Here is a 26,044-nt window from a genome sequence, read left to right as displayed (position 1 = left end):
ATTGAATTTTAAACTGTGCATCTGGTGATGCAAGAAAACATCTGTTTTTAAAAAAAGGCTGCAGTTTTCTTCATTTGCCATTCCATAAAAAGGTAATTTGTGTGTGTGTTTACTAGAACTCTTTCCTCAAAAGTGAAATATTGCTTCACTCTTTGGTTGGCAAATGTGTTGTTTCAAGATGGAGAAGAATCTACTTTAAATGAAGAGAAAGCTATTTCAGTCCATAATTCTCAGAGCCAATTTTGGATCTTAAAATGCACTTTTCATCAAAGAACCTTAACAAAAAGATCCCTGCCAATGTAACCAAGACATCTAAAAATATTTCATTCTAGAGCCAAGCTTTCCACTCAGGAGCATTCTAATTGAAATCACATTCTTCCAAAGATCTAGCATTGGGCCAACAGTCACCTGAGTAAGCTACCAACCTCACCTTCACGGGTAAGAACTCACAACTGTATGAAATTTAGGAATTCTGCATTTTCCTTACATTTATGCTAGATTTCCATGTTTTCCTGGAACTTTTTTGTACTCAACAGAGCTACTAAATAAACCAAACCAGAAATACATATAACTTTGAGTTGGAAGTCAAATTATTATGTCCCCTCTCAATTCACACATTAAAAAAAAAAGAAAAAAAAAACAAACTTGAGACCTAGTATATTACCTTTAGGGCAGCAGCTGGAGTGGACACAAATTCTCTTGAATTCTCTTCTACATAAGCTATGTTCATGGAACATCAACACTTTCACATGTATAGTTTTGTTAATTCTGGTAGTCACCTGAAATAGGTACAATGGGACTATTCCTCCTCTTTAACAGGTGAGGAAATTTAGCCCTGTCCATCTGTGAATTCCCTGAGGATGACTGAGCAGCAGAAGCAGAACTAGTATTCAAGACTCCTGATTTGGTTCAGATTTTTCGATCATTGTCATTTACCAAGAGTATCACATTGACATGTCTCTTTTCCTTCAGTACAAATGAGTCAGTGACAATCTAAATGGTCTGGAGCCTACCATCCTTCAAAGGAAGATTCGCCATGGTAAAAGAAAGTTACAATTACCAGAGGTTGCAGGTAATAAAAGATAATGAGGCAAAAACATGTATGTTAATCACTTTTGAGGTTTCATTTAAATAATCAACCATTCTTTCAGAACTAAAAATAATCAAGACATATTAACACTTTTAGACCCCTATACTAGAGGTAATATGCCACAAGCATCTTTATTTTATTTACACACCAATGATGAAATTTCCCATCTGTTGCTTCAAATCAAATAAGCATACTTAAAAATAATATACATCACAAAATTTTTCTTTGAAGGATTAATTTAAGTCACTATAATGTTAGCTGAAATAAGTGTTAATTTTTCAACAAGTAAAAAATGTGTCTGGACAAGTCCACATGTGGTAGCAGTAGGCTAAGAAAGGAATCTGGCATGGAATTTTTAACATTTCGTTCTAATCATTAATGCTGCAGTACTGGCCTATTTACAACCTGACATTTGTTTTTGCACTTTCAACATCCCATGATTTTTCATCAACAGTAAATAGCTTTCAGAGATGTCACCCCGCCTTAGCTGGGTCTATATTTTGACTAACAGGTCTTGGCATTGTGTCCAGATCAGATACCTCTCCAAAATGCTGTATGCAGGTAAAAGGTGAACAAAATTTAAAACACACACACACACACACACACACACACACACACACAGCACTACTCTAAACAGTTGGGGGATATAATATATCCAAGTTCATAGCTGACCTATCACAGGTGACCTATCATCTCATCATTGTTTGTTTAGAATCTATTCCCTAATTTTCCATAGAACACCATTTTTGTGATGCTCCAAAGAGGAGGGTTGTAAAAAAATAACATAAATAAATCAAAAGGCAAAAGAAAGCAGCCTAATTTAACCACATGCAGGACGCACAGAACCACATCTGATTTCTGTCATCACTTTGTGTCTAGCAACACAATTTAGATTCAAGTCTTTGGGACTTAGGAAGTACCCACATTAGGACCTTTTTAAATTTTTCTAGTAAAACTCAAAATTTAAACTAATGAAAGACCTCTAGAATTCCACAAAAGCGAATATTTGTGCATCTGAGAAATTAGTTTCCCAAGGAAAATGTATTCTCTAGACACACAGGGAATTTTCATAATATGTGGGAAATCTGTGGTTCTGAATCACCCAATATTGTCTCAGTCTGTGTTTATATCCTATATGAAAAAAGCCTTCCCAATAATTAGAATATAAGAAGATACATGGCATTAAAACTTTGTGGAAACTTTATAGAAAGAGTTGAATATTCCCTGGAGTAGTTATGTTTTATAATGTCATAATGCTAATGACTATCACCTGTCTTTGGACAATGTATAGGGATGAGGTTAGTTATTTGAGTTTTCTCTCTATTTAAACTCTGGGAATATGAAAATCTGCATAATGTTAAGAACATATCAACTACTTTTGCTGTCTTGAGTTAATTAGTAAATGTCCTAACTTTCAAGTCCTGATGGCTGGCTGAGAAGTCTTTTACATAAAACTTTACACACTACACCCTTTTCTTTATTAGTGCATTTCATTTCTAGGAAGAACCATGCCACAACAGTCTTCTGAAATGTGCGGTGTGCTTTCAGTATTGAAAGTAACATTACCATCTTACAGTCAAATGTGGCCTTTCTAGACAGACTTTTCCAAGGGAGAAAACTTTAACAACACAGAGTAGAAAAGTCACTGGAGAAAGAAGCAGCCCAAGTATTCTGGGGTATCTAGGACACTTGTCATGGTTTTGTCTGTCTGCAGTGCCCCCACATGGGCAGCAGGGGGCGCTCCTGCATGAAACAAACCCCCCACAAGTGTCCCTGGTCAGGAAGAGAGAGGCTTTTTCTCAGCATTTGCCCCAATTCCAAGGAGGTAGCCACTAAGGAGTGCTGCTGTCCATAAACTGTACAAGCTTAGGACATGCAGTGTACAACACTGCAAAAGTGACTAGATAGGGCACATGGGTCTGAGCCTACCTTCAGAACACAGGGTGGACAATTTTTTAATTTATTTTTGTGGGGAAGAGACATTAAAAGAACAGGTGAACAATTGTGGAGGGAGGTGACAGCCATCAGCTTGTAAAAAGGCCATCTCTGAAAGCAACAAGTGGACATCTGTATCCCAGGGTCATTTATTTAGTCTATTAGCGACAGTTTAGTTTGTAAGATTATATTCCTTGTGAAATAGCCTCAAAACCGTTCCCTCTTTTCCTGACCCCACTCCAAACTCAGAAAATCACTTGATGAACCTGGTTCCTCAATAAACCTTAGGAAATGTGGCTTCTGCAAGGGATCTTGCATGTGGTTGTGTTTTGCACATGAATTATGATGCTTTTACTTGCTCTGTACCAATTCTCAAGTATCTGAACCAGGTTGGAAAAATCATTAGGGACCAAAAAGCAAGGGCTCTGAAACCTCAAACACAGTGGGTTCCAAAGCAAAATTCCCAGCCCTCATCCCCATTTCATATGCTTACTCATGCTTATGCCACCCCCACTGACTGACCCCTTCCTACTTCCTGTCCCCAAATGAAGGTCTGTAGAGGTACAACTATAAACCTCAGTACTCACCATATTGACTTCGGAAACCATATCGATGCTAGCAATATCAATGTTCATTCCCACGGCCACAGGGGGACCTGCGAACCAAGATGGCCAGCCACGTGATTTCTCAGAACTTCATTCATTCTCAGCAAGAGTAGTCCCTGGGCTTGGGGTATTCTGCCCCAGATCCCTCCCCCGCTGTTCACCCTCATTACTCCTTTTTAAAAAGAGTGCCAGGCACTCCTCTAGGAAACGCTCTATGGAACATGCACACACGTGCCTTTGTGGAAGAGATTCCAATTCTGTCTACATATGTAGCTGTCTCAGTGTGAGAATACACACAACTCACAGAAGCACAGGAATCAGTCTAGCCCGAGGGAATTTTATATATTGCACTAAAACCCCCTCCTCCTCATTCTTTCCCACTATCCTTCAGTGAGCAGGTTTAACTCTTTGAGCTTCATAAGAGTCTAAAGCAAAATTAAATGGGCATAACAGTGTATCTAAGGCTGCAGCAAGGGGTCCTTCGCCCTTCTCCCACCTACCTCCCCACCTACCTTCTGGCGCTCCCGAACCCCCCCTCCCTCCCACCGCCCTAAGCAGTGGGGCTTCCAGGACTGGAGAATACCCAGACACCAGCCACTTTAAACCATGCCAGAACTCTTCCAAAGTAGGCGGGCACAGGGGATTAATGCCACTTTTCAACCAATTGCCTGCACATTTTATTCTCAAAAATGTTCACGATGGCCTCCAGTAAGCCAGGTTCTCTGGGTACACCATTAACTAAACTTAAGAGGCTCGTATCTCAATGAAGCAAAGACGGTGAAGCAAAGGATTTTAGCAGTGAAGGTGAAGAACAGCAGTCACCTATAAACTCTAAGAGGGTCTCACTGAAAGACCATCTAAGTGCTGGATACTGACAAATAGGCTTAAGTTTGGATCACTTTCTCAATATGGTAACACAGAGACACATCCGATATACCACATGCAGCCAACAATAGGGAGAGGGAAGGCACAGCGCACACAAAGCTCAAAAGACAGCTTAGGCTATAACTAGGCTGTTTCTTATTTCCAAGGCAACCCCATTACCTCCAAAATCTGGTCTCAGACGAATGTCATAGCCTTTCAGGAGTCTATCCACTGTCTCTTTAACCAGCGACATATTACTAGGGTCATTGACACTAAAAAAAAAAAAAAGAAAAGACAATAAACAGGCATCAATAAGGCAGCAGGCACAGCGTCTTCAGCATCTATCCGATCCTCACTACAGATCCCTGCTCACAGAGGTATGCAGACAGAGCCCTTCAAAGTAAAATGAAAAAGAGAAATGCTGGGCACACTTACCTCTGCGCACAGACAGCGGCGATTATTAAGGGGAATGACCAAATCCCAAAGTAGCCCTTTTTCCGGACTCTCCACATCCCTTTAGTTTTTGATGGGATTGAGGGTTTCACTGAAGAGAGGAGATCCAACTTAGTCTGCCCAGTGCAGTAATTCTAATGTGAGGCGCATGCGCACGGTGTACCAAAACATCAAAGGGGCAGCGGCGGCTGCCTGGGACCGAGCAGATTTTCTTGCAAGGGAAAAAAAAAAAAAAAAAAAAAATTAAAGGGGAGAAAGAAAAAACATATATGTGTACAACATATACATAGTTGAATATCACCCCACTGGAGGGCCCAGAGTAAAATCTTTGTTTTCCTTCCGTTAAGACAAAAACAACTAGAGCCTCGGGTAAGTTTTGGTAGTTGCGGGAGGCAGTTTTGCACCTCACGGGTTGTGGGTTTTTGGGGCGTGTATGTATGTTTCCTCTTAAATATGCAAAACCAGATTAGGAATTTAAAAGACAGCAGGTGTGGAGTGCTAGTGGAAGACGGGTGCCTGGGAGCCCATTTCTGGTCTCAGCAAGCCTATGAGGCGAGGAGTTTGAACTTTATTTCCTGGAGAATAGCATCCCCTGCGTGGGGCGAGACGTGTGCTGGAGGTGGGGGTTGTGCAGCGGGGGTTGGGGGGGGGAGGGACGGTGGGTGCAGTAGTCGAAGGGGGAGGGAGGAAAGAAACCAATGGGAGAAGTGCTGAGCAATCCATTGGATTTGGGGCGGGGAGGGGGGGTAGAGAATAAGAAATGGAAAAATAAAAAAGAAAGAAAAAGAAAAGAATAAAATGGTGCCTGGTCTCTTCTAGGAGTCAAGGAGCAAGCTTTTCTTCACTACTCACGAGCAATTTCTTTCTCCTTCTCCTCACCCTTTACCCCCTATTCCCAGAGAAGAAAACGTCGGGGTCCCGGTTTCTTGCCGTGTGACGTGCCTGACCCGCTAGTCCGGATTATTTATAGAAGGGGGGGGGGGGGCGAGGGGAGCAGAAAGGCAACGTTCTCTCTCCAGGTTTCGGTCTGATTCTGCATTGGGAAATTATTAGTGGGGAGGGTGGGGTTTGGATCAGGGGGTGCTGGGACACGGGGGCGTGGGGAACGCGCGCGGCTAGCACCGGAGCCTGGGTGCAGGGTGCGAGGGGGCTGGGGCGGGGACACGGTGCAGGAAGGGCGGGTGGCCCTGGGGCGGACCCCCACCCGACGCCCCCTCGGAGCACGCGCACAGGCGCGCGCACGTGAAGGCACTCTCCCCACCCGCCCCCCGCCCCTCCTTACCTCGCCTGCTGGCGCTCGCCGCCCACTCCCGCCGCGTGCTGAGCTGGAGCCTCCGGCCTCTCTGCCCTAGGCGGAGAGCCGGGCGTGTGGCGGCCTGGGACACCTGGCTATTCCGGGGATGTGTGTGCCTCGGGACGGGAAAAGCCAGAGCAGTCCCTAGAAGGCAGCAAAATGAGGATGGGGCCCAGGAGCGCCAGGGGGCCCGGCGTTCTCCCCCGGTCTCCGCGCCACCCCTCGTCCTCGCTTCCCTTCCCAGGGCGGGGGGACACTCTCACACGCTGAGGTTGTCTCTTCCCTCCCGCCCGAGGCTTTGCCGGACTCCCCACGACTGCCGAGTCCCAGAGGAGGCAGCGAGCGAGCTCTGTGGTCGGAGAGGGAGGGAGATACTCAATTCAGGGCAGAAATGTTTCCTCAGCTCGCGGGAGAGAGACGTGCCGCGGGCGCCGCGGGCTGCCACTAGGCTGGGGGATCTGGGCCGCGTTAAGGAGCCCGAACCCAAGGCTGGGACGAATGCCTCCCCGCTACTCCCGAGTTATCTTGGAACAGGGGAGGAGGGGGGGAGGGGAGGGAGGGCAGGTGCTCCCGGCGGCCCCTCCCCCTACTCCTCGGTGCAGAACTGGAAAAGCGAGAGCGCAAACCTACATCCTTGGACCTAGAGCAGTTTTCGCTTCTCACTCTTGAGGGCTGACCGTTGCTGTCTATTAACTGAGCGCTTACTACTTGCCTGGAGTGCTTTGTTAATATAACAATCCTAGGATTTAGACCTCACCTCAGTTTCCCCATATCGACTTAGAAACTGGCACACTGAAGCAACTCGCCCAAGGTCACCTAGCAGGCGAGAGGTGGAAACAGAATTGGGCTCCAAAGCCAGCGTCCCTAACCACTAGACTAGACAGGCTTGGTTCCCACGTCCGAGACCTTGCCGGCTGCCGGCTCTCGGCCGCGGCGCAGTTCCCCCGGCCCGAGGAGCCCTCGACCGCTGCGGGAGTGGGAGGCGCGCGCTTGCGGGCTAAGTCGGAGAGGAGGAGGGGCGCTCACCGCCCGCAGCCGAGGCAGGGGCTGGCGGCGCTCGGCCGGCTCTCGGTCCCCGCAGCACCCGGGCCTCCCCGCGGTCCAGGTCCGAGCCTTGCTCCTGACCCATTTACCTCCGGACAACCTCCCTCCTCCCCCGCCTAGGTCAGAGGGTCATCCTGGGGAGGCTTGGGGGAATGACTCCGAGGGGAGGGTGGAGGCGGGAGGGCCTTGAGGCGGGAATCCGAAAGCGCCCCTGGGAGGAAACGCGAGCGGGAAGGAAGAGCTGTGTGCCTTCACAGAGTAAGGGAGTTTCTGAATTAGGGACAGGTGAAAATCAGCGCCATAAACGAGAAAGGTAAAAATCTGTAATTCTTCCATCATTAATTACTCAGGTTGCGAGTTACAGGAACCAAAATATAGACCCATGATAGAGCAAAATTGCCAATTTTCCTCCATTTCTTTTTACATTTCTCTACAATGGGAATCTTTTACACAAGCGAACGTCCTGAAGGAAGAACAAAGTTTAGATTACTAGCATTACGTCCAGCGGATTCCTAAAGCAGTTTGAACCCCAAGTAACTAACTGGTGAAACCCTAGCAATCTTGTCTTTCCTGCCGACTTTTATTTATTCTTGTTGCACTTTCTGCACTGCCAGCCTCTCCCGCTTACGCTCTCTTCAGTTTGGGTTAGGAAAGAAAAAATCAGTGAAAAGAACAGTACCACAAATACTGTCATTCAGCAGTAATAATAACAGCCCAGTGAAGAGTTAAACAAGTACTTATTGAAGGCTTACCTTATACAGAAAATTAAAGGAGAGGTGGGCAAAGAGTTAAAATTACTTGTGTCTCAGCATGTAAAACAATAGCACAGTGCAAACTGACAGTTTCAAAGGAACTGGAGGCAGAACTTTGGGTTTAAATCCCAGTTTGAATACTCCGTATCTTTGTGACTTGGACAGGTCAGTTAGCCTCTCTAAGCCATGGTTTACTCCTGTGTAAAACTGAGAATGATAATTGCACCTTCTCCATTTGATTTTACAATGACATAAATATATGTGGAGCATTTGGCATGAAATTAACAAATATTAACAATTTTTAATAATAAAGCATAATGAGTGGACAGGAAAACAAACAAGGTTTAATAGCATTAATCTATATAGTCTGAGTGGACATAAATTTAATGCGATTATCGTAGACTGGCTTGAGAAGAGAGAAACAGACATTTCAAGGGAATTAAGGTTAAAAAGGCAATGTATTGAAACCAATCAAAAGGAGAAAAAATATTTTCTCTTTGTGGTAACATCTCAGGGATATCTATTACCAATAGATGTTACTAACATAATCAAAGAGATATTTCCACTAGCTATAAAACCTGAGATCAACTTATACCTGAAATGGGTCTTTATTGTACAGCAGACTTCTAGGACTTCTCTAGGACTTCTCTCTGGAAGACTGATATCGCTACCTAGGAATGTGAAAATTGGAACAATAATGTGCAAGGGAGGGCACTACTGGAATCTGAAGATGTATCAGTTGCTGGAGAGCATCCTCTGTGATCCCAGATACACAATGAGAAGGCAAAATTGTAAGTACTATTTAGAGATCATGACTCAAAATCATCTCTGTGCATGAAGCATATAAATGCCAGATAAAAGCAATCATCAATCATCTGCCCTTAATCTTTACTAAAATAGTCATTCATTTATTCAGTAAATATGTACTGGGCACCTACTCTATGTCAAACATTATTTAACAAGCACTGGGGATGACATGTGGTAAAGGCAGACATGGTCCTTATCCTCTTGGAGTTCACACTCCCACGTGGGTAGAGCCATTATAGAAGTAATAACTGGTGTAGCATGATGTGTAAAGTGGGAAAGACAGGATATTATGGAATCCATAATTGCTGCAAATAAACCAGTTTGAGTTTTTGAATAAAACTTGCTGGATAAATTCATGCTTCAATTGAGATTTGAAAGATGAGTTAGCCTAATGAAGAGTTGGGGGAAGAATGTTCCAGGAAGAAGAAATAGTATGTGCAAATATCTTGGGCCAAGAGAGGATAGCAGAGATGAAGAATGAAGGAAGAACCCTAAGACTAAAGGAGAAGGGTAAGAGTGGTCCCAAGAGTGATGCAGTTAGAGATCTGGGCAGTAGCAATTTGGGACCATTGATCTGTTGAGGTAGGGGAATGACAGGATGAGTTTTAGTGACACTGGAGGAAGATGGTAGTAGCTGTCGTGAGATCTGTTTTTGCAGGAATCCAGAGGAGAATTGATGTTCACCTGAATTAGGACAGTGACAGTAAAGATGTAGGGAAGTGGCCCAAGTTATGTGATAGAACTGACTACACTTTGTGACAGATGGAATATAGGGAATGAGAGAGGTATCCAAAGATGACTCACACATTTCTGGTTTGAGTAGTTCAGTAGTGGTGCTGGAAAAAGTTGCTGGAGATAATACAGTCAGTGTGGGTCACAGTTTAAGTTTAAGGTACCTGCTAGACATCCAAGGCACACTGAATGTTTTGATATATGCACCTGAAGCTCAGAAGTGAGGGTTGAGGTGGGACCAATAGAAAATTTCCATGTTTCATCCTAACACCTTTGTTACCCTTTCCTACTTTGTATTGTCTCTTTAGAAAATATTACTACTGTATTATATTTTACACATTTTATTTTCATCTTACTGCATGGAATAAAAGTTAAAAAGAAATCACAGAGATTTTTATCTGATTTACTCACTGCTGTATTCCAGTACCTAGTGCCTATAGTAGACACTTAATACATATGTTTTAATGAATGAGTATATATTTGAAGATGCTGAGGGTGTAAATAACTTAAATCATAAGAGCACATAAGACTTTTCTCAGGAGGATGAGCAGAATGAGGATACTAGAGGATCTAGAAGAGAATCTTCTGGTAAAAGACAGTTACAGCCATCAAAAGACTCAAATTAGGACTGGCCTAATAGGTAAGAGGAAGATACCATGGTGATAAAAGCCAAGGAAAGAGAATATTCTGATAAAGGACTGTTCAGCTGTATTAAATTCTTAAAATGTATGTTAATTTTGGAGTAGACATTATGTGCATATGGTATAAAATACAGAAGGTAATGCACTCTGTCCCTCTGCCTCCCTGATTCCTTCCCTGGAAACTAACACAACTCCGTTGGGAGGGGGTAATGTGGAATTCTGTATCATAGCCTTTTATCTGATGAAGAACAAGTATGGAATATGCCCACGGTGCCAGGTCGGTTTCACTGACCTGCTGCTGGTGGTGAATCATCAGCAGTGATGATTTTGGGGAAGGTTTCATGGAACATGGGTTACCCATTTTGCCAAATCATTTAAATACTTTTTAAATGATTACTTTTCAAAAAAAGTATTTAAAAAAGTACTATTACTTTTTTAAATGAATAATGGATCTTTTAGCTTTAAATATTGATTGGGGTCTTATAAAATAATATTTAGAAATTTCAGTAATACTAAAGACTAGGGAGAACATCAGAAACACTATGTAGGAAGAACATATACATTTATTACTTTCAGTACATACAATAATATAAACTTACCAATTACTAATAAAGTGTGTCAAGTATATGGCTTCCTGGAACCTAGTGTAATATACAAATAAGAATCATTTTTAAACAATATTTACATATATCTTATGCATTAATGCACCTTTATTTATTTGTATATGCTAAAGGATCCTAGAGTAGTTTAACTGTTATAAATTTTTTTTCTCTTATGCTAATTAAAAATACCCTTTATTTATATGTCTGGTAAACCTTGCTTTCACAGACACTGGAAAATAAAAATTATCTCTAAATTACTATAAATTGCAAAGTATGGGCTTATGTCTTAATGATGTTTTATCACATAGAATTAGAAATGTGAATTCTATGTTCACTGAGTCCTGAGTGTTTCTCCTTCAACAGTTTAAGACTAACATTAAGTCTGAGTTTCTGCAAAATTCTTGGCCATAGTAAGCCTGATGACATAAAAACCAATTTAAACTATTTAACTGAAAATTAACATGTAATAATAATATAGCAATATTAATGTGTCACGTAGTGTTTCAAATTCTCTGCATATAATAATATTTAATCCTTACAATATGCCTATGAAAGGTTATTATTACAATATTTTCATATATGAAGAAATATAAGCAAAAATTAAGTGACTATAAGATTATACAGTTTATAAGAAAATACTGAAGGACTCAGGCCTTTCCTGATAACTATCAACTTTATAAATAAAACTTCCATAAATTTGTCTACTTTACAGTCAATTCTCAGCATGTCTCATCTAGTGAGTTAATATAACAAAATAAAATCTTAGCCCAAAGGATCTCTGCATCTAACAGAGATTTGATAACAATCAGATGACCAACAGGAAATTTTCAGGGCTTGAATTACCAGATTTTTTTGAAGGTCCTTTTACCTTTCAGCACCACCTCAAATTAATCGATCTTGAGGAGTACAGAAAAAGTGTACCTTAAAGTACAAAATGAAATTACTGATGCTCCAAATGGAGGTAAAATTGTTAAATGAGGAAATTGCCTAACTTCTGACACCATGGGGATACTAATTGTATTCAGTCTCAGTAGTAACAAAACACCACATCCCTTATCTTTTTACCAACCACTTCTCCAAACCTGAAGGAGGAGAGGTGTGCCTCATCAATACAAGTGAAGGAACAAAACTGATGTATGAGCAGTGACATTGCAGATTCTAAGGAGTAACTTTTGAAAATTTCTGTCAGGTTTGTTGGTTACTTAGGGATGACTTTTGAGGGATGGCCAAAGATAGGTAATCCACTATGACCAATGGAGTTTTCCAGGATGTGGGTCACACCACGCTGAGGCCCTTTCCTGATGCTCCTCTACCAGGACTATTTATCCACTAGTTGCCTGAATTAGAGAACCTAGGTTTACAAGCCTTTGGAGGGCCTATAAAAATGCTGGAAACTTGAAAAAAAATGTACATATTAGCCCCAAATTAGAAAAGCAAACTAAATGCTGAAATTAATGTTTAATTAAATGTCTATAAAACATAATATTATGTCTATAATTATCAAACTTAAATTTCACATGGGAAATATACATTTTAATATGTTTTATTTTATATGTCATGGGGCCTCCACGAGTTAGAGGACTCGGGCATATGAAGGTTGTGAAAATCTCCAACTGTCATCAGCTTCAAGGAAAGTTAGTCCTTTCCCTACTTCAATCTAAACCAATTTTAGAGTCTTGCTTTTTTGTTTTGCTTTGTTTTTTCTTTAAATTACCTTCAGAAACATCTCCATTTGCTAATTCTACAAGGGACTTGTATTCTTATTTTATTATTCTCTATGCTCACTGCATTCACCTAACTTGTATGAGACACTCATTAATTGATAAATTGTAATTCCAATTATTATTCATGACTAATACATATTGAGTGCTTGATTACTAGCTTGTTTATTCTGGATGAACATCAACAATTACTCATTTAACTCTGTGAAGTATATTATTCAGTGCTCTTGGGATTGAAAGGGACAGAAACCAAATTCAAACTAGCTAAAGTAAATGAATACTAGGTCATGTTAAGGGTGTTCAACTCTGAGTGCAGGTAAATTGAGAAGGCTCAAAGTTCTGTTTTATGAAGTTTGGCTTCCAAAGATAACCATAAACTGGCTTCGTTTAGCAACACTGAGAAGATTAGCAATTTAGTTACACCACCCAATTCTGTGGGGGCTTGGATCCCACTCCTATCATCAACCAGTCACTTGCCCTGGATCCTGAAGCTGGGATAAACCATATTCAAACAATATGGACTGTTAATGGTTGAGGAATAATGACCCAAAGTAAGACTATTAATGTTCTGTTACCAGAAAGAGAGGAAATGGATGCTGAACAGATAAAGTCACAGATATCTACTAGAGGTGGAATAGGTATTATTACTAACCATATGTTTTAGATACAGAAATTATGACATGGGGACTTGAATGTTGCTAGAAGAAGAATCCAAATTCACCATATCTGTCTTGCATGAATGTCCCTGCAACTGGCCAGTAAGGATGAATGAATGAATATATCAATCTAGGACATCTGGTCTCTCAGATTCATGTCAAGGGTGGATGATTGCTACATTACATTTTAGCAGCTCACATAATCATATGTGAAACAATCACCCTGAAAACTGTTTTTAAAAAGTCATGGTATAACTGAGTAAACATAAGTAAATACATGTAGGAAAATGATATAAATTAATAAAATTATGAATGAGAATAACCAGGGATAAAAGGTCCTTATAAATTAATATTTGAGTAACTAAGACCTATTAGTAAAAACATTATAATATTAATGTCAAATAATTGTATTAGCTCTACTTACACATAGTAAAACCTTCTCAATATATATTGAATGAATGAATTCCACAGCAACATTTTTGCTAAGTATTTAAATAGAATAGTAGCATATTAATAATCATAGAATAGCCTCTTAATTAGTGTTAATATGTGATTTTTCTTAATAATAAAAATATACTTTTGTTTGGTATTTAACCATGACACATAAGTCATTGTTGATACCAAATGACCTTTCCTGATACTGGTGTTCTCACCTGTCTACACCTCATTAATTTTCACAAAATACTATGAGGTAAGTTCTAATATTATTTGTCTTTCACAATATTATGAAAGTGTCAAGATTTTGTGATTGAGAAAGCTTCTCCGCAGAAAAGGAGGAGAGGAGAAGTAGTCAGTCTGTGAGAGTGAAGATTTTCTTTAATTGGAAACCTTAAGAGTAGGTGATAACAACCAATGTTTCCTTTCATGTTTTAACATAATTCTCCCATATTAGAAGCTGCATGAAGACACGTTTTGTTCCTACTTCCTGAGAAAATGAATTTGCTTTCAGGTTCAAATAAATTATTAACAGCCATAAAGGAAGTGTCCTACCGAGGGATGTGGTATGTGGTAGCCTAGAGCACAGCCATTGCATTATAAAATAAAGACAGTGCCTTTCAGGATAGAAAGCCCAACAGCCAATATCTATCAGTGTTATTGTTATGAGTGTAATGTATCTTTTAAAAAAAAAATCCCAGTTTTCTTGAGATATAATTGACATATAGGGCTGTATGGGTTTGATGTGTATAGCTTAATGATGTGACTTACATATATTATGAAATGATTACCACAATAAGTGTAGTGATACCCATTATCTCATATAGATACAAAAAAAGGGAAAAAAGTTTGTTCCTGTGATAACTCTTAGCATTTACTTTCTTAACAACTTTCAAATATGCCATTCAGCTATGTTAACTATAGTCATCATGTTGTAGATTATATCTCTAGTACTTCTTTATCTTACAACTAGATGTTTGTACCTTTTGACCATCTTCCTCAAATTATCCGTCCCCTCCCCTCCACCTCTGGTAACCACAACTCTGGTCTCTTTTTTCTACAAGTCTGTTTGTTTATTTGTTTATTTGTTTTTTAGATTTCACATGTAAGTGAGATCTTACAGTATATGTCTTTGTCTAACTTATTTCACTTAGCATTGAACTCCCTCAATTTCCATCATGTTGTCACAAAAGGCAGCATTTCCTTGGTTTTTATTCCATCGTGTATGTGTTCTTCAACTTCTTTATCAATTCATCCATCAGTGGACACTTAGGTTGTTTCCATGTCTTGGCTCTTGTAAATAATGCTGCTATGGATGAATGTCAGGGTACAGATATCTCTTCAACATAGTAATTTTATTTCTTTTGAATATATTCCCAGAAGTAGAATTGTTGGATGATATGATAGTCCTATTTTTAATTTTTTGAGGAACCTTCATACTGTTTTAGAAAGTGGCTGTACCAGTTTATAATCCCATCAACAGTAGACAAGGATTCTTTTATCCACATCCTTACCAGCATTTATCTTTTGTATTTTTGATGCTAGCCATTGTAACAGGTGTGAGTTGATGTCTTACTGTGATTTTCACTTGCATTTCCCTAATGATTACTGACATGGAGCACTTTTCCATGTGCCTGTTGGCCATTCTTTTGTCTTCTTTTGAAAAATGTCTATTCAGGTCCTTTGTCCATTTTTTAAAATGTTTATTTTTTTTTTTTTTTTTGAGAGAAAGGGAGAATGTGTGCACAGAGAGGGGCAGAAAGAGAGGAGAGAGAGAATCCCAAGCAGGCTCCACACTGTGGGGCTCAATCCCCAAAACTGTGAGATCCTGACCTGAGCCGAAATCAAGAGTCCAATGCTTAACTGACTAAGCCACCCAGGCACCCCTCTTTGTCCACTTTTAAAATTGTATTATTTTATTTTATTTTATTTTTATTTTTTGCTAGACGTACTTTATTGTAATGAGAGTTTAGAACTAAGTGACTTAGCTGTTGGAGCCAATGATAATTCAACAAGAAGCAGTGAGTACTTTGGGAGTTTGGTAGGCTTCAAAGATGCACTTTACTGAGAAGTTCGCATGTAAACCCTGATGCTTCAGGAGATGATTGTAGATATATGGACAGAGATTTAAATAGGATAGTATTACAACATGTATCAGCTTTCTTTCCATCCTGATTAAACTGCCAAGAAAGTCTCAGTTTGATAGCAACATGTCATCAACATTCCCCTAACAACTTTATTCCTTCTCTATTTTAACTGAGAGATGTAAATCTTCAGATCCAAATGTATTGATCTTTCTTATTATGGTTATATTCCATTTATGGCCAGTAATATTAAATTTACACAAAAGGTGGTGATACTGCCTTTCTTTAAAATACATTTATGCAAGTTAAAGGTGAGTAAATTCAAGAAACTACTGACAAAAATAACAGAGCAGGTGGCACATGCATTTGACAAAAATAATGTAGGTAGTATATAAAAATTCTGGTATAAAAACATTTGGGAAACTGACTAAATAATTTGGGCAGGATCAATCTGTCAAAGTTCTAAAAGAGAAATTCTTATAGTTTAGGCTACAGTGAAAGCCTTCTAACTCTTAAGAATCTATTATTATCAAATGTCACTAGTGTGAGTGACCAGCACCCAGAAGATATGAGATGAAACTGAACATCATAAAACAGCAAAGTCATCTCTATATGTAGGGTATCAAAATCTAATTCAGTAATTCAATGAATATCCTGAGCATCTATGTATTTGGAAGTGTTCTTGATTCTGGGATAAACAAAAAGATTCTTCCTTTCAAGGAGCTAAGTTGTAGCAGAGTGAGGAGGATAGCAAAAAATAATTAAACAGTAGAATATTAATGTCACAAGAAAGGTATAGACCAAGAAGAACCTAATCCAAGGAAGATTGAAGGAAAAATAGACCACAACCGGTTAGAATTAAATGAGAAAGCCTTTACTGAAGAGATGCTATTTGGGGGCACCTGGGCTCAGCAAGTTAAGCATTTGACTTTGGCTCAGGTCATGATCTCATGGTTTGTGGGTTTGAGCCCTATGTTGAGCACTGTGCTGACAGCTCAAAGCCTGGAGCCTGCTTCAGATTCTATGTCTCCCTCTCTCTCTCTCTGTCCCTCCCCAACTTGTGCTTTCTCTCTCTCTCTCAAAAATAAATAAATAAGCATTGAAAAAAAAATAGATGTGATTTGAAATGGACCTAGAAGGGTGGGTAATGGAAACATTTGAGGTAAGTTTCCTCATTGGCAAACCAGTGTCTGGCTAGAGAAATAAATGACTGGCAATGTCAGCCGTGATGTGGAAAACATTGACATCAGGATGAGGATTTCAAGTTATGTAAATAGATGTAAGATCTGGAATCCAGTCATCCTTTGATCATTTATTGGCTATGTTATAGTTGCCACATCATTTTGATCAGAAACCCTTTTCTGATAGTAAATATTTTTAGGTTTTGTAGGAACTTAAGTATGCAGTAGTAGCAAGAAAGCAGTCATATAAACTTCAGCAATACAGAGAGGTCAGGGAGCAAGGAACAATAAAGAAGGGGAAAAAAGACAAAAAACAAAACACTACTGGGAAAATATGGTAAGATCTTTACCAGGAAACGAAGTAAACAAACAAAACACTTCTCATATTATATAAATCATACTAGTAATTTGAGAGGATCTTGTATGTCACTTCCACGTACAAAGGGGCGTGAGATCTGAAAGGAATGCCATGGCATCATAGATCATTTTAATCTTAGTGTGAAGCTGAACTGATGTGGGGAAGAAACATTACATCTTAGATTCTTTTAAAATTAGACGGGAAAAGCACTGAAGAATTTACTGCAAGAAGCCTGAATAGTGAAATGAATGCTTACTCTTTTTTTTCCTCTAGGGAGTGGGGTTATGTGGCATACAAGGAACTAGCTGCCCCCTTCCGTCCTTCTATATGGAGAGGGAGGTATAAATGGGTATGAGAAGAGAAAACCATTAAGATGTTATTTGGATAAAAACTGATGTTCTACCAGAAAACAAAGAAAGTAGAGTAGGCGAGTGATGGTAAAAAAAAAAAAAAAAAAAAAAAGAAAGAAAGAAAGAAAACCCTAAAATTTAAAGTTAAAAAAGTCAGATATCAGTTAAAACAACTTTTGAAGCTTGCAAATCAAACTCATAGTTTTGGAAAGAGCCTCAAGTAATCATTGAGATGTTAAGGTAAAATACAATATGAATTTTTATAAATAAAACAAAAAACTTCAAATAGCTAGCTTGCAGCAGAAATTTCTGGTCTAATCCTTCAAACAGGTTTATTTATTTATTTTCCTCTGTTATTAAGGTCATACAGAAGACTAAACTAGTGCTCTACCTAAATTCCCTCAGATAATTTTTTTATCCTCCCAACCACACACCACCCACCCACCCCATGCACATTATTTTGGAGTGATTTCTATGAGCAGTACCTGCATTCACCCTCTTCAGTATACCACCCCTTGGGCTACTGGGCAGCTTTGGACCACTAGAAAATACTGGAGAATTTGCAGCCTCCTCAGTGCCCATTAACCAATGATTATGTGGTGGGCAGTAGAGCAATCCTTAAGCAACTTATACTCCAGAGTTTCCTCGTGAAGTCAGGCTCAAACTTACCTGCCTAATGGCTTTGGCTTGAAATTTCACCCTTATTTGGTTTACTCCGACTTCCCTATCTTATTTCCCCTACTTATCACGTGCCCAAAAGTTTTTCTTTCTTGGTCTGCTTCTGGGGAGTGAGCTTCAGAGCACTGGAAAGTATGAGATCCAATCCAGGGAAAACCTTTGTTTTTGGAAAATAAGACATCATTATTAGAACCCTGCAGATGGGGGCGCCTGGGTGGCTCAGTTGGTTAAGTTTCCGACTTTGGCTCAGGTCATGATCTCATGGTTCACGAGTTTGAGCCCTGCATCGGGCTCAGAGCCTGGAGCCTGCTTCTGATTCTGTGTCTCCCTCTCTCTCTGACCCTCCCCCCATTCATGCTCTGTCTCTCTCTGTCTCAAAAATAAATAAACGTTAAAAAAATTTTTTTTTAAAAAAAGAACTCTGCAGATGAAAATGATACCATAAGTTATATAAGAAAAACAACTACTTTTGTTGTTACTTTCACACTAGCTATGTGATTTTTTTTTTTTTTTTTTTTTTTTTTTTTTTTTGGTGGAGGAGGGTGGGGAGGTGAAGAGGAGGTAGACAAGGTACAGCTTCTTCCTGTCTCCTAGTTGTCTCATATGTAATATAAGGCTGTCAAATTAAGTGATCCCTAAAGTTCCTTCTCTATCTAAAATTCTGTGACCTAAATCAGGCAGTTGACAACTATGGATCACTAACCAAACATAGCTTGATCCTGTTTTATAGGCTCATGGCCGAACTCATTATTTTAGATACTATCAATGCTTGCTATTATGCCACAACTACAGAATTGAATAGCATAGGTTGTAGGTCTGTTATCATCCTCAACATTTTTTTAAGTTAGATGCAGAAATTAAGACAAAGTAAGCTTAAATAACTTGCCCACGTCCACAAGGCAAGTAATGGCAGAGCTGAGATTTACATTCAGCCAATCTGCCTTCAGAGTTGGTGGTTTTAGCCACTGTGATCATTTGGGAAGGTCATAATAAAAATGAATGTTAAATCCTTCTGACTCATAGTAACTACATTGTGTTTATTTTGTTTTTGGGAGCAGGGTTAACATTAACAGGAAGACTTGTGGAAGCATGAATGGAGGAGAGGGAGGGGGGGACCGTCTGCAGGTTCCACAAAGTTGTTAGGAAATAACAAGAATAAAATACAGCCTACTTATTTTTTCACCGTCACATGCAGTTCTAAAATGTGGTTTCATGTTCTCTTCATTTTCCCTCATGGTGCAAATCACAGACACGTTCACAAACAAATTCACAACTAAGATGCTTGACTTGGTCCTTAGCGCGCCAGCTCCTGCATCTGTGGAGCGGAACTAATCATTTTAAGTCACTTCTCACCCCTCCTACTTCCTCTGAGATTGCAGTTTTGCTTAGGCAACATGATGGATGACAATGCCAACGGTAGACAATTTTACTTCTGACAATCCACAGTGTTATACTACAACAGCACAGTCTGTTTTATATTTTTGCTTGTTTGTTTTAGAGCCCATTGACATAAATTCCCTCAACACATATTTGTGTATCCTTTTCCACTGAGTTAAAGACTCATTTGGATGGAACAAGTTCACATACTGATGTAAGTGGAGGAAGAAGGAAAAATCCCAAAGAAGATAGGATGGAGAGGCATTTTTCAATGTATTTTCCTCAAATGAATGATAGGATTTAAATCATGGAGGAATAGGGGTAGCTAATACGAACTTATATTTCTTTTTTAATAAAAGGTGTTCTTTTCTGGTAAATATTTTGCCACTCACAATTTGACAATTGCATCATGTGAACTTGGCTAAAATAACCTGGTTTGGGGCATTATAGCTCTAATTTAATACCTTTCCTCATGTTGGAAAAGTGGGTGGTACATTCCTTACTCTGCCCAGGTCAGAGTTTCCTCATGTGGCCATTTTTAGTAGTGTCTGTGTCTGCAGTAAGATTAAATCACTTTCCTTCTCTCTCTCTGCCTGTGTGTGTTCATACATGTATGTGCTTGTGTGTGTGTTTAACTTTGCCAGAATTAAATGATTGCCTGAGTATACAATTGTGCTAGCCACTGTGATAAGTGCTTAATATGCTTTACTTCATTTAATATTCACATTAATTCTGAGGTCAGGTTTGCTATCTATAATTTTCAAGTGAAGAAATAAAGATTTTATTAAAAGTTAAGAGGTGGGTCCAAAGTCACAAAACTGGTAAATAATACACCCTAGATCCCAATTCGGGTCAGTGTGCCTATAGGTAGTTACCTTAAATCCTATTCAAGAACTCAAACAGATAAAGTATAGATATACTCAAGTAGTAATGTGAACCAAGAAAGATACAGGTTGCCAAGTAGGGATCAGATCATAGTGATGAATCTAGAATGACAGAGAGAAGGTTAAGAAGTTGTATTACCAAAGTCAGAATGGTGATAATCATTCACCAAGGTAGTTAAAAAAACGTTTATCTTGGCCAGAAACTTGTTAGAGATTAGGGATTGGGGGACAGGTAGGTGGCTGATGTCCAGAACAGCACAAGGACTCAGAACCAGCATTGAAAGACCTACTAACTCCAACATCTTTCATTAACATAAAAGATGTAAAGGGAGCTGATTTGGAAGCAGAAATTTTCTAAACTAAGAAAACAAATCAGCATTTGTGGAGCACCTACTTTGTGTTGAATATTGTACACAGGCTGTATGTGTTAGCTTATTTACTCTTCCCCAAAATACAGGAGAGACTAGAGAAGTTAATTTCCTTTTCTACAACTACACAAGTAGCAAGGCAGAATGTGGTGTGGGGTAGCATTGGGAAGCAGGTTGGCATTTCACTGTAAGCTAAAAATTATTTTTTATGGGGTGCCTGGGTGGCTCAGTCGGTTAAGCATCCAACTTTGGCTCAGGTCATGATCTCACAGTTCGTGGGTTCAAGCCCCGCGTCGGGTGACAGCTCAGAGCCTGGAGCCTGCTTCAGATTCTGTGTCTCCCTCTCTCTCTGCCCCTCTCGTACTCATGCTCTGTCTCTTGAAAATAAACAAAATGTTAAAAAAAAATTAAACCTTTTTCATTATAAAGTGGTGCTACTATAAACTTATAGAAGAAAAAGCCCTGATTATTTAGGGACATTCCAAAGTTTTCTTTTTTTTCAATAAATTTAAGTTTATTTTTTTAAGTTTTTATTCAAATTCCAGTTAGTTAACACACAGTGTAATATTAGTTTCAGGTGTACAATATAGTGATTCAACACTTCTACACAGCACCATACTTACCACAATAAGTGCCCTCTTTAATCTTCATCACCTATTTAACCCAGCTCCCCATCCTCCTTCCCTATAGTTCTTCTCTATAGTTCAGTCTTTTTCTTGGACTTTTTCAGGAAGCTCCCCTTCCTTCTTTTCTATAGTTCAGTCTTTTTCTTGGTTTGCCTCTCCATCTCTTTTTTCCCCCTTGGCTCATTTGTTTTGTTAAATTCCACATATGAGTGAAAGTACCCACATAGGGTACTTGTCTTTCTCTGACTTCTTTTGCTTAGCATAATACTCTCTAGCTCCATCTACATTGTTACAAGTGGCAAGATTTCATTCTTTTTTATGGCCAAGTAATATTGGAAAACAAAAGCAAAATGGAAGCTTCTGCACAGCAAAGGAAACAATAAAACTAAAAGGCAACTGATGGAATAGGAGAAGGTATTAAACCCTGTTTAAGGGTTAGTATCCAAAATATATAAAGAACTTATAAACTCAGCACCCAAAAAATGAATAATCCAATTAAAACTGGGCAGAACACATGAACAGACATTTCCTCAAACATCCAGATGGCCAACAGACACATGAAAAGATGATCAACATCGCTGATCATCAGGGAAATACAAATCAAAACCACGAGATATAACCTCACACCTGTCAGAATGGCTAAAATCAACAACACGAGGAACAATAGCCTGTGGACAAAGGGGAACCCTCTTGCACTGTTAGTGGGAATGCAAAGTTTTGTTTTTTTTCTTGAAAATTGATTTAAAGAAAGCAAAGGACAAAGTATCATGGTTTTGAAAATATCCATTATTTAAATAATATCTACTTGCTTTGAAAGAAATATACATCATTATTCACCCATATTTTAATGCTATGCATGTGGAATTCAGGTATGAAAATCACTGAATCTGCCCCTGAGACTGGAATAGTGTAGGGAAAATTAGAGGAAAAGCTACAAGGTCTCTTTTTTTTTTTTAATTTTTTTTTCAACGTTTTTTATTTATTTTTGGGACAGAGAGAGACAGAGCATGAACGGGGGAGGGGCAGAGAGAGAGGGAGACACAGCATCGGAAACAGGCTCCAGGCTCCGAGCCATCAGCCCAGAGCCTGACGCGGGGCTCAAACTCACAGACCGCGAGATCGTGACCTGGCTGAAGTCGGACGCTTAACCGACTGCGCCACCCAGGCGCCCCTCAAGGTCTCTTGATGAGTAATATGAAAAGTTCAAAGCAGAAAGCCTGTTTAAAAATATAAATTGTGACTCCCTAATACTTTTAATTTTTAGGAGGGTTGTTTATAAAGAATATAATGTACTTAGCATTTAACAACTTGTTTTGTCAAAAGTTTCTCACTAAGATTTGACCCATAAGGAAATGGAATCCAGAGACAAGCCCTGGAAGGCATTAGAATGCATGATGAATTTCTGTTTGCCATCCATATATACCTTTTAAGGAAAGGTAACTATAGAGAACAAACCAAGGGTTGATGGAGAGAGGTGGGTAGGGGATGGGTTAAATGGGTGATGGGTATTAAGGAGGACACTTGTGATGAGCACTGGGTGTTATGTGTAAGTGATAAATCACTAAATTCTACACCTGAAGCCAATTTTAGCATGTATGTTAACTAACTAGAATTCAAATAAAAACTTGAAATCAAAAAAGATAAGAAAAGCATAAGTAGTAACTATGCATCAAATTTCCTTTGCTTAAATCTAAAGTTCTCTTCTATGAACTTACACAAACCATGACTTTATATTCTCACCAAGTTCCTTTTCCCTGGTCTCATTCCTTAAGCTGCGGTTTCTTTCCAAAGTGGTTTACTTGCTCTGTTTCCCTTCACAACTTCAAGGGGTGCAGCAGGTACATCTGAAGAGATCCTTTTGCTCCATGACCTTCCAGGCATTCTTTCTTCAGCCCAGAATTACTTCTGGACCCTCATCTAGGTCACTCCTTCCTTCACTACACTCCGTTTACACTGGCCACCCACACCAAGCAGACTCCTGCCTCTGAGCTTTGCCCCTGTGGTCCTTTGCCTGGGATATTCTTCCCCCTTTCACATGGATAACTGAATGTCCAGGTCTCGTCATCTCACATGTAACCTGTTCAGAGTGGTCATTCCTATGCTTCTCCAACTCCAGGCAACTCTCTCTGTCCTGTTACAGCCATTCACTTCTTCTTTTCTGAGTTGTTGTTGGTTTTTTTAAAACTTGTTCATTGTTTGTCTTCCTCCATTAAAATGTGGACTTCAAGAAATCATGGCCATCTACTTCAACACAGTATCCAAAAGATCTGACACATAATAGGTCTAAAATAAAATTTGCATTGAATGAATGACTAAATTTTGAATCTTTCCTTCCCCATGAATCATTCCTCTTTAACTTAATATTGCTGTTTCATTCCTCTTATCAGGTATAAGAGTTGCATATTTTTGAGAATATTATGTGAGACAATTTGCATATTTTAATCCTTCTAACAACTCTGTGAGGTAACCAGTAATATACTCATGAAAACTGACAAAGCTAATAAATATCAGAACCAGAATTTGAATAAAAGATGTTTTAAGAGCAATAGTCTTGTCATTAAGCTATGTAACTATTTGCCTTTTTTGTTGCCTAACTGCTCTGATTAGGACTTCTAGTGCTATGTTGTACAGGGGTGGTAAGAGTGGGCACCCTTGTTTTGTTTCTGATCTTAGGGGAAAGGTTTCAACCATTCACCACTGAAAGTGGCATGAGCTTCTCATATATGGCAATATTAAAGTGAGGTCCTTGGTTGTGCTCACTATCTCATTTTAGTAAATGCTGTCTCATATGTTTTTCTACCCCAACCTTACCCTTTACCCCAAGTCATGGGTTTTTTTCTTGTAATCTTGATATGGTTAATGGTTCTTTGAACCTTTTTATAGATTCCTTTTGCATTCCTACAGCAAGGAGCATGGGGTAAGGCACGTTGTGGACATATTATCAATGCTTGTTGAATTGAATTTATCAAATGGATATACATGATAAAAATAAGGAAAATCTCCTAGAAAATTTTGAGAGTACACACTCTTTCTGCACTGAATAAAATTGACTGTCCAAACAAATATGGAGGCAGAGTCATCACTGTATAACCTTTAAGGCGAATTAGCGTAAGAGAATGGTATAGTTGCATGTGAAAATTAACCAATCCTTTCAAAATTTATTGAGAAATTCCAGAATATTGGTTTCAGGTACAATATTTTCTCACTATATTAAAACTCCGTATCACAAAACTCCTGTTTCAAAATGGACTCACCTTCTGGTTACTTTCTGCCTCAGGGAAATTTGCTTGAATTTTCATTGATTCTCTGACTTCCTACAGATAAATAGCTTTTCAAAAAAAGTAGGTTACTAAATGGAAACAGTACATATTGTGTTGGTTATTTATTTTTAAGCATCGGTTGAAAACACTAAAGTGAGAAAAAACAACTACGTGTAATTTAGATCACCTAGTAAGTAAGACTGGGAATTGAGAGAAAAAAATGCTATTGCTAGGGGTTAACACAGCTAATACTTAGAAACACTGAACATTCAATGCTTTCACTGAGCATCTACTGTGTGCTGGGTACTTTCTAGGCACTAGAAACACAGTGGTAAATAAGACAGGATTCCTTTGCCCTGGGAAGGCACGTTTTAATAAGGAATAAGTTATTGAATAAATAAACTTAAGAGATACATAATAACAAATTGTTATAAAGTCATTTTAAGTAAAGAATGGGGAAATAGGGAAAATTATCAGAGGAGGAGGTGTTGAGAAGTCACTATATATGCTATGTGACAAAATTATTTTATTTATTATTTTTTAACATTTTTATTTCTTTTTGAGAGACAGACAATGAGCAGAGGAGGGGCAGAGAGAGAGAGAGAGGGAGACACAGAATCTGAAGCAGGCTCGAACCCACGAACTGTGAGATCACGACCTGAGATGAAGTCGGACACTTAACCAACTGAGCCACCCAGTCGCCCCATGACAAAATTACTTTTAAATTGGAATCTGAAGGTATTACCCAGGCATACACTGGTAGTGATGGTGTTGAGATGGAAAGAGGAGAGGGCAGTAAAAGGGGATGAATCTAGTGGAGAGAACAGTAAGCATGAAGTTCTCCCCATTCTGGGATAGGAGAAAGACTGACTGGACTGAGGAAGTCCAATGTGACTGGAGTAAAGTGAGCAAGGGAGACCCTAAACACAGAGAATAGACCATATTTGATAAGTAAACCAAGTAAGATGAAACTACTGACAATGGCTGCTAAAAACACATTGCCAGGTGTATTTTTTGGTGGTATGATTGATTCAATCAGATACCTTTCTCTTCTTTTACAAGAAAACAGTGAATTTATAAATTTATAAATGAGTGAATTCACTCATATCATATAAAAAGCAATTATTGAATGCCTGCAATATGCAAGGCACCACCCTATGCAGTGATGGTATTTAGAAATGAGCCATCATGCTAAAACAAATTTGAGCATTTACCAACTGAATCACAGAATACATTATTTTCATAAT

The 26,044-nt window shown here is 39.2% G+C and overlaps 1 protein-coding gene and 1 long non-coding RNA gene across 5 annotated transcripts in view; one reads left to right on the top strand and one right to left on the bottom strand.

Annotated features, from left to right (window-relative positions):
• The window catches only part of GABRB2 (gamma-aminobutyric acid type A receptor subunit beta2), a 239,510-nt gene extending 232,377 nt beyond the window's left edge, over nucleotides 1-7,133 (bottom strand). The window contains exons 1-5 of one of the 4 annotated variants that reach the window (XM_011285651.4): nucleotides 6,999-7,133; nucleotides 6,230-6,385; nucleotides 4,930-5,158; nucleotides 4,675-4,766; nucleotides 3,613-3,680 (exon numbers count right to left, since the gene is read on the bottom strand). In XM_011285651.4, the coding sequence (XP_011283953.1) occupies nucleotides 3,613-3,680; nucleotides 4,675-4,766; nucleotides 4,930-5,006 (237 nt within the window). In that variant the 5' untranslated portion in view covers nucleotides 5,007-5,158; nucleotides 6,230-6,385; nucleotides 6,999-7,133. Of the gene's footprint in view, nucleotides 1-3,612; nucleotides 3,681-4,674; nucleotides 4,767-4,929; nucleotides 5,159-5,799; nucleotides 5,939-6,229; nucleotides 6,498-6,998 lie in introns of those variants that run through there. The other 3 variants (XM_045035975.1, XM_011285648.4, XM_019839372.3) reach the window with 3 other exon arrangements.
• Nucleotides 7,134-7,184: 51 nt separating this feature from the next.
• LOC109503312 overlaps nucleotides 7,185-26,044 on the top strand; it is a 39,061-nt gene continuing 20,201 nt past the window's right edge. Inside the window, exons 1-2 of the long non-coding RNA XR_002162216.2 lie at nucleotides 7,185-7,405; nucleotides 8,657-8,828. This is a non-coding gene — a long non-coding RNA (uncharacterized LOC109503312). The remainder of the gene's footprint in view (nucleotides 7,406-8,656; nucleotides 8,829-26,044) is intronic.

Source organism: Felis catus, chromosome A1 (genome assembly GCF_018350175.1).
Source record: "Felis catus isolate Fca126 chromosome A1, F.catus_Fca126_mat1.0, whole genome shotgun sequence".
In the NCBI taxonomy this organism is placed as follows: domain Eukaryota; kingdom Metazoa; phylum Chordata; class Mammalia; order Carnivora; family Felidae; genus Felis; species Felis catus.
Note: the sequence above shows the minus strand (reverse complement) of the source record. Positions and strands in the feature narration are given on the sequence as shown.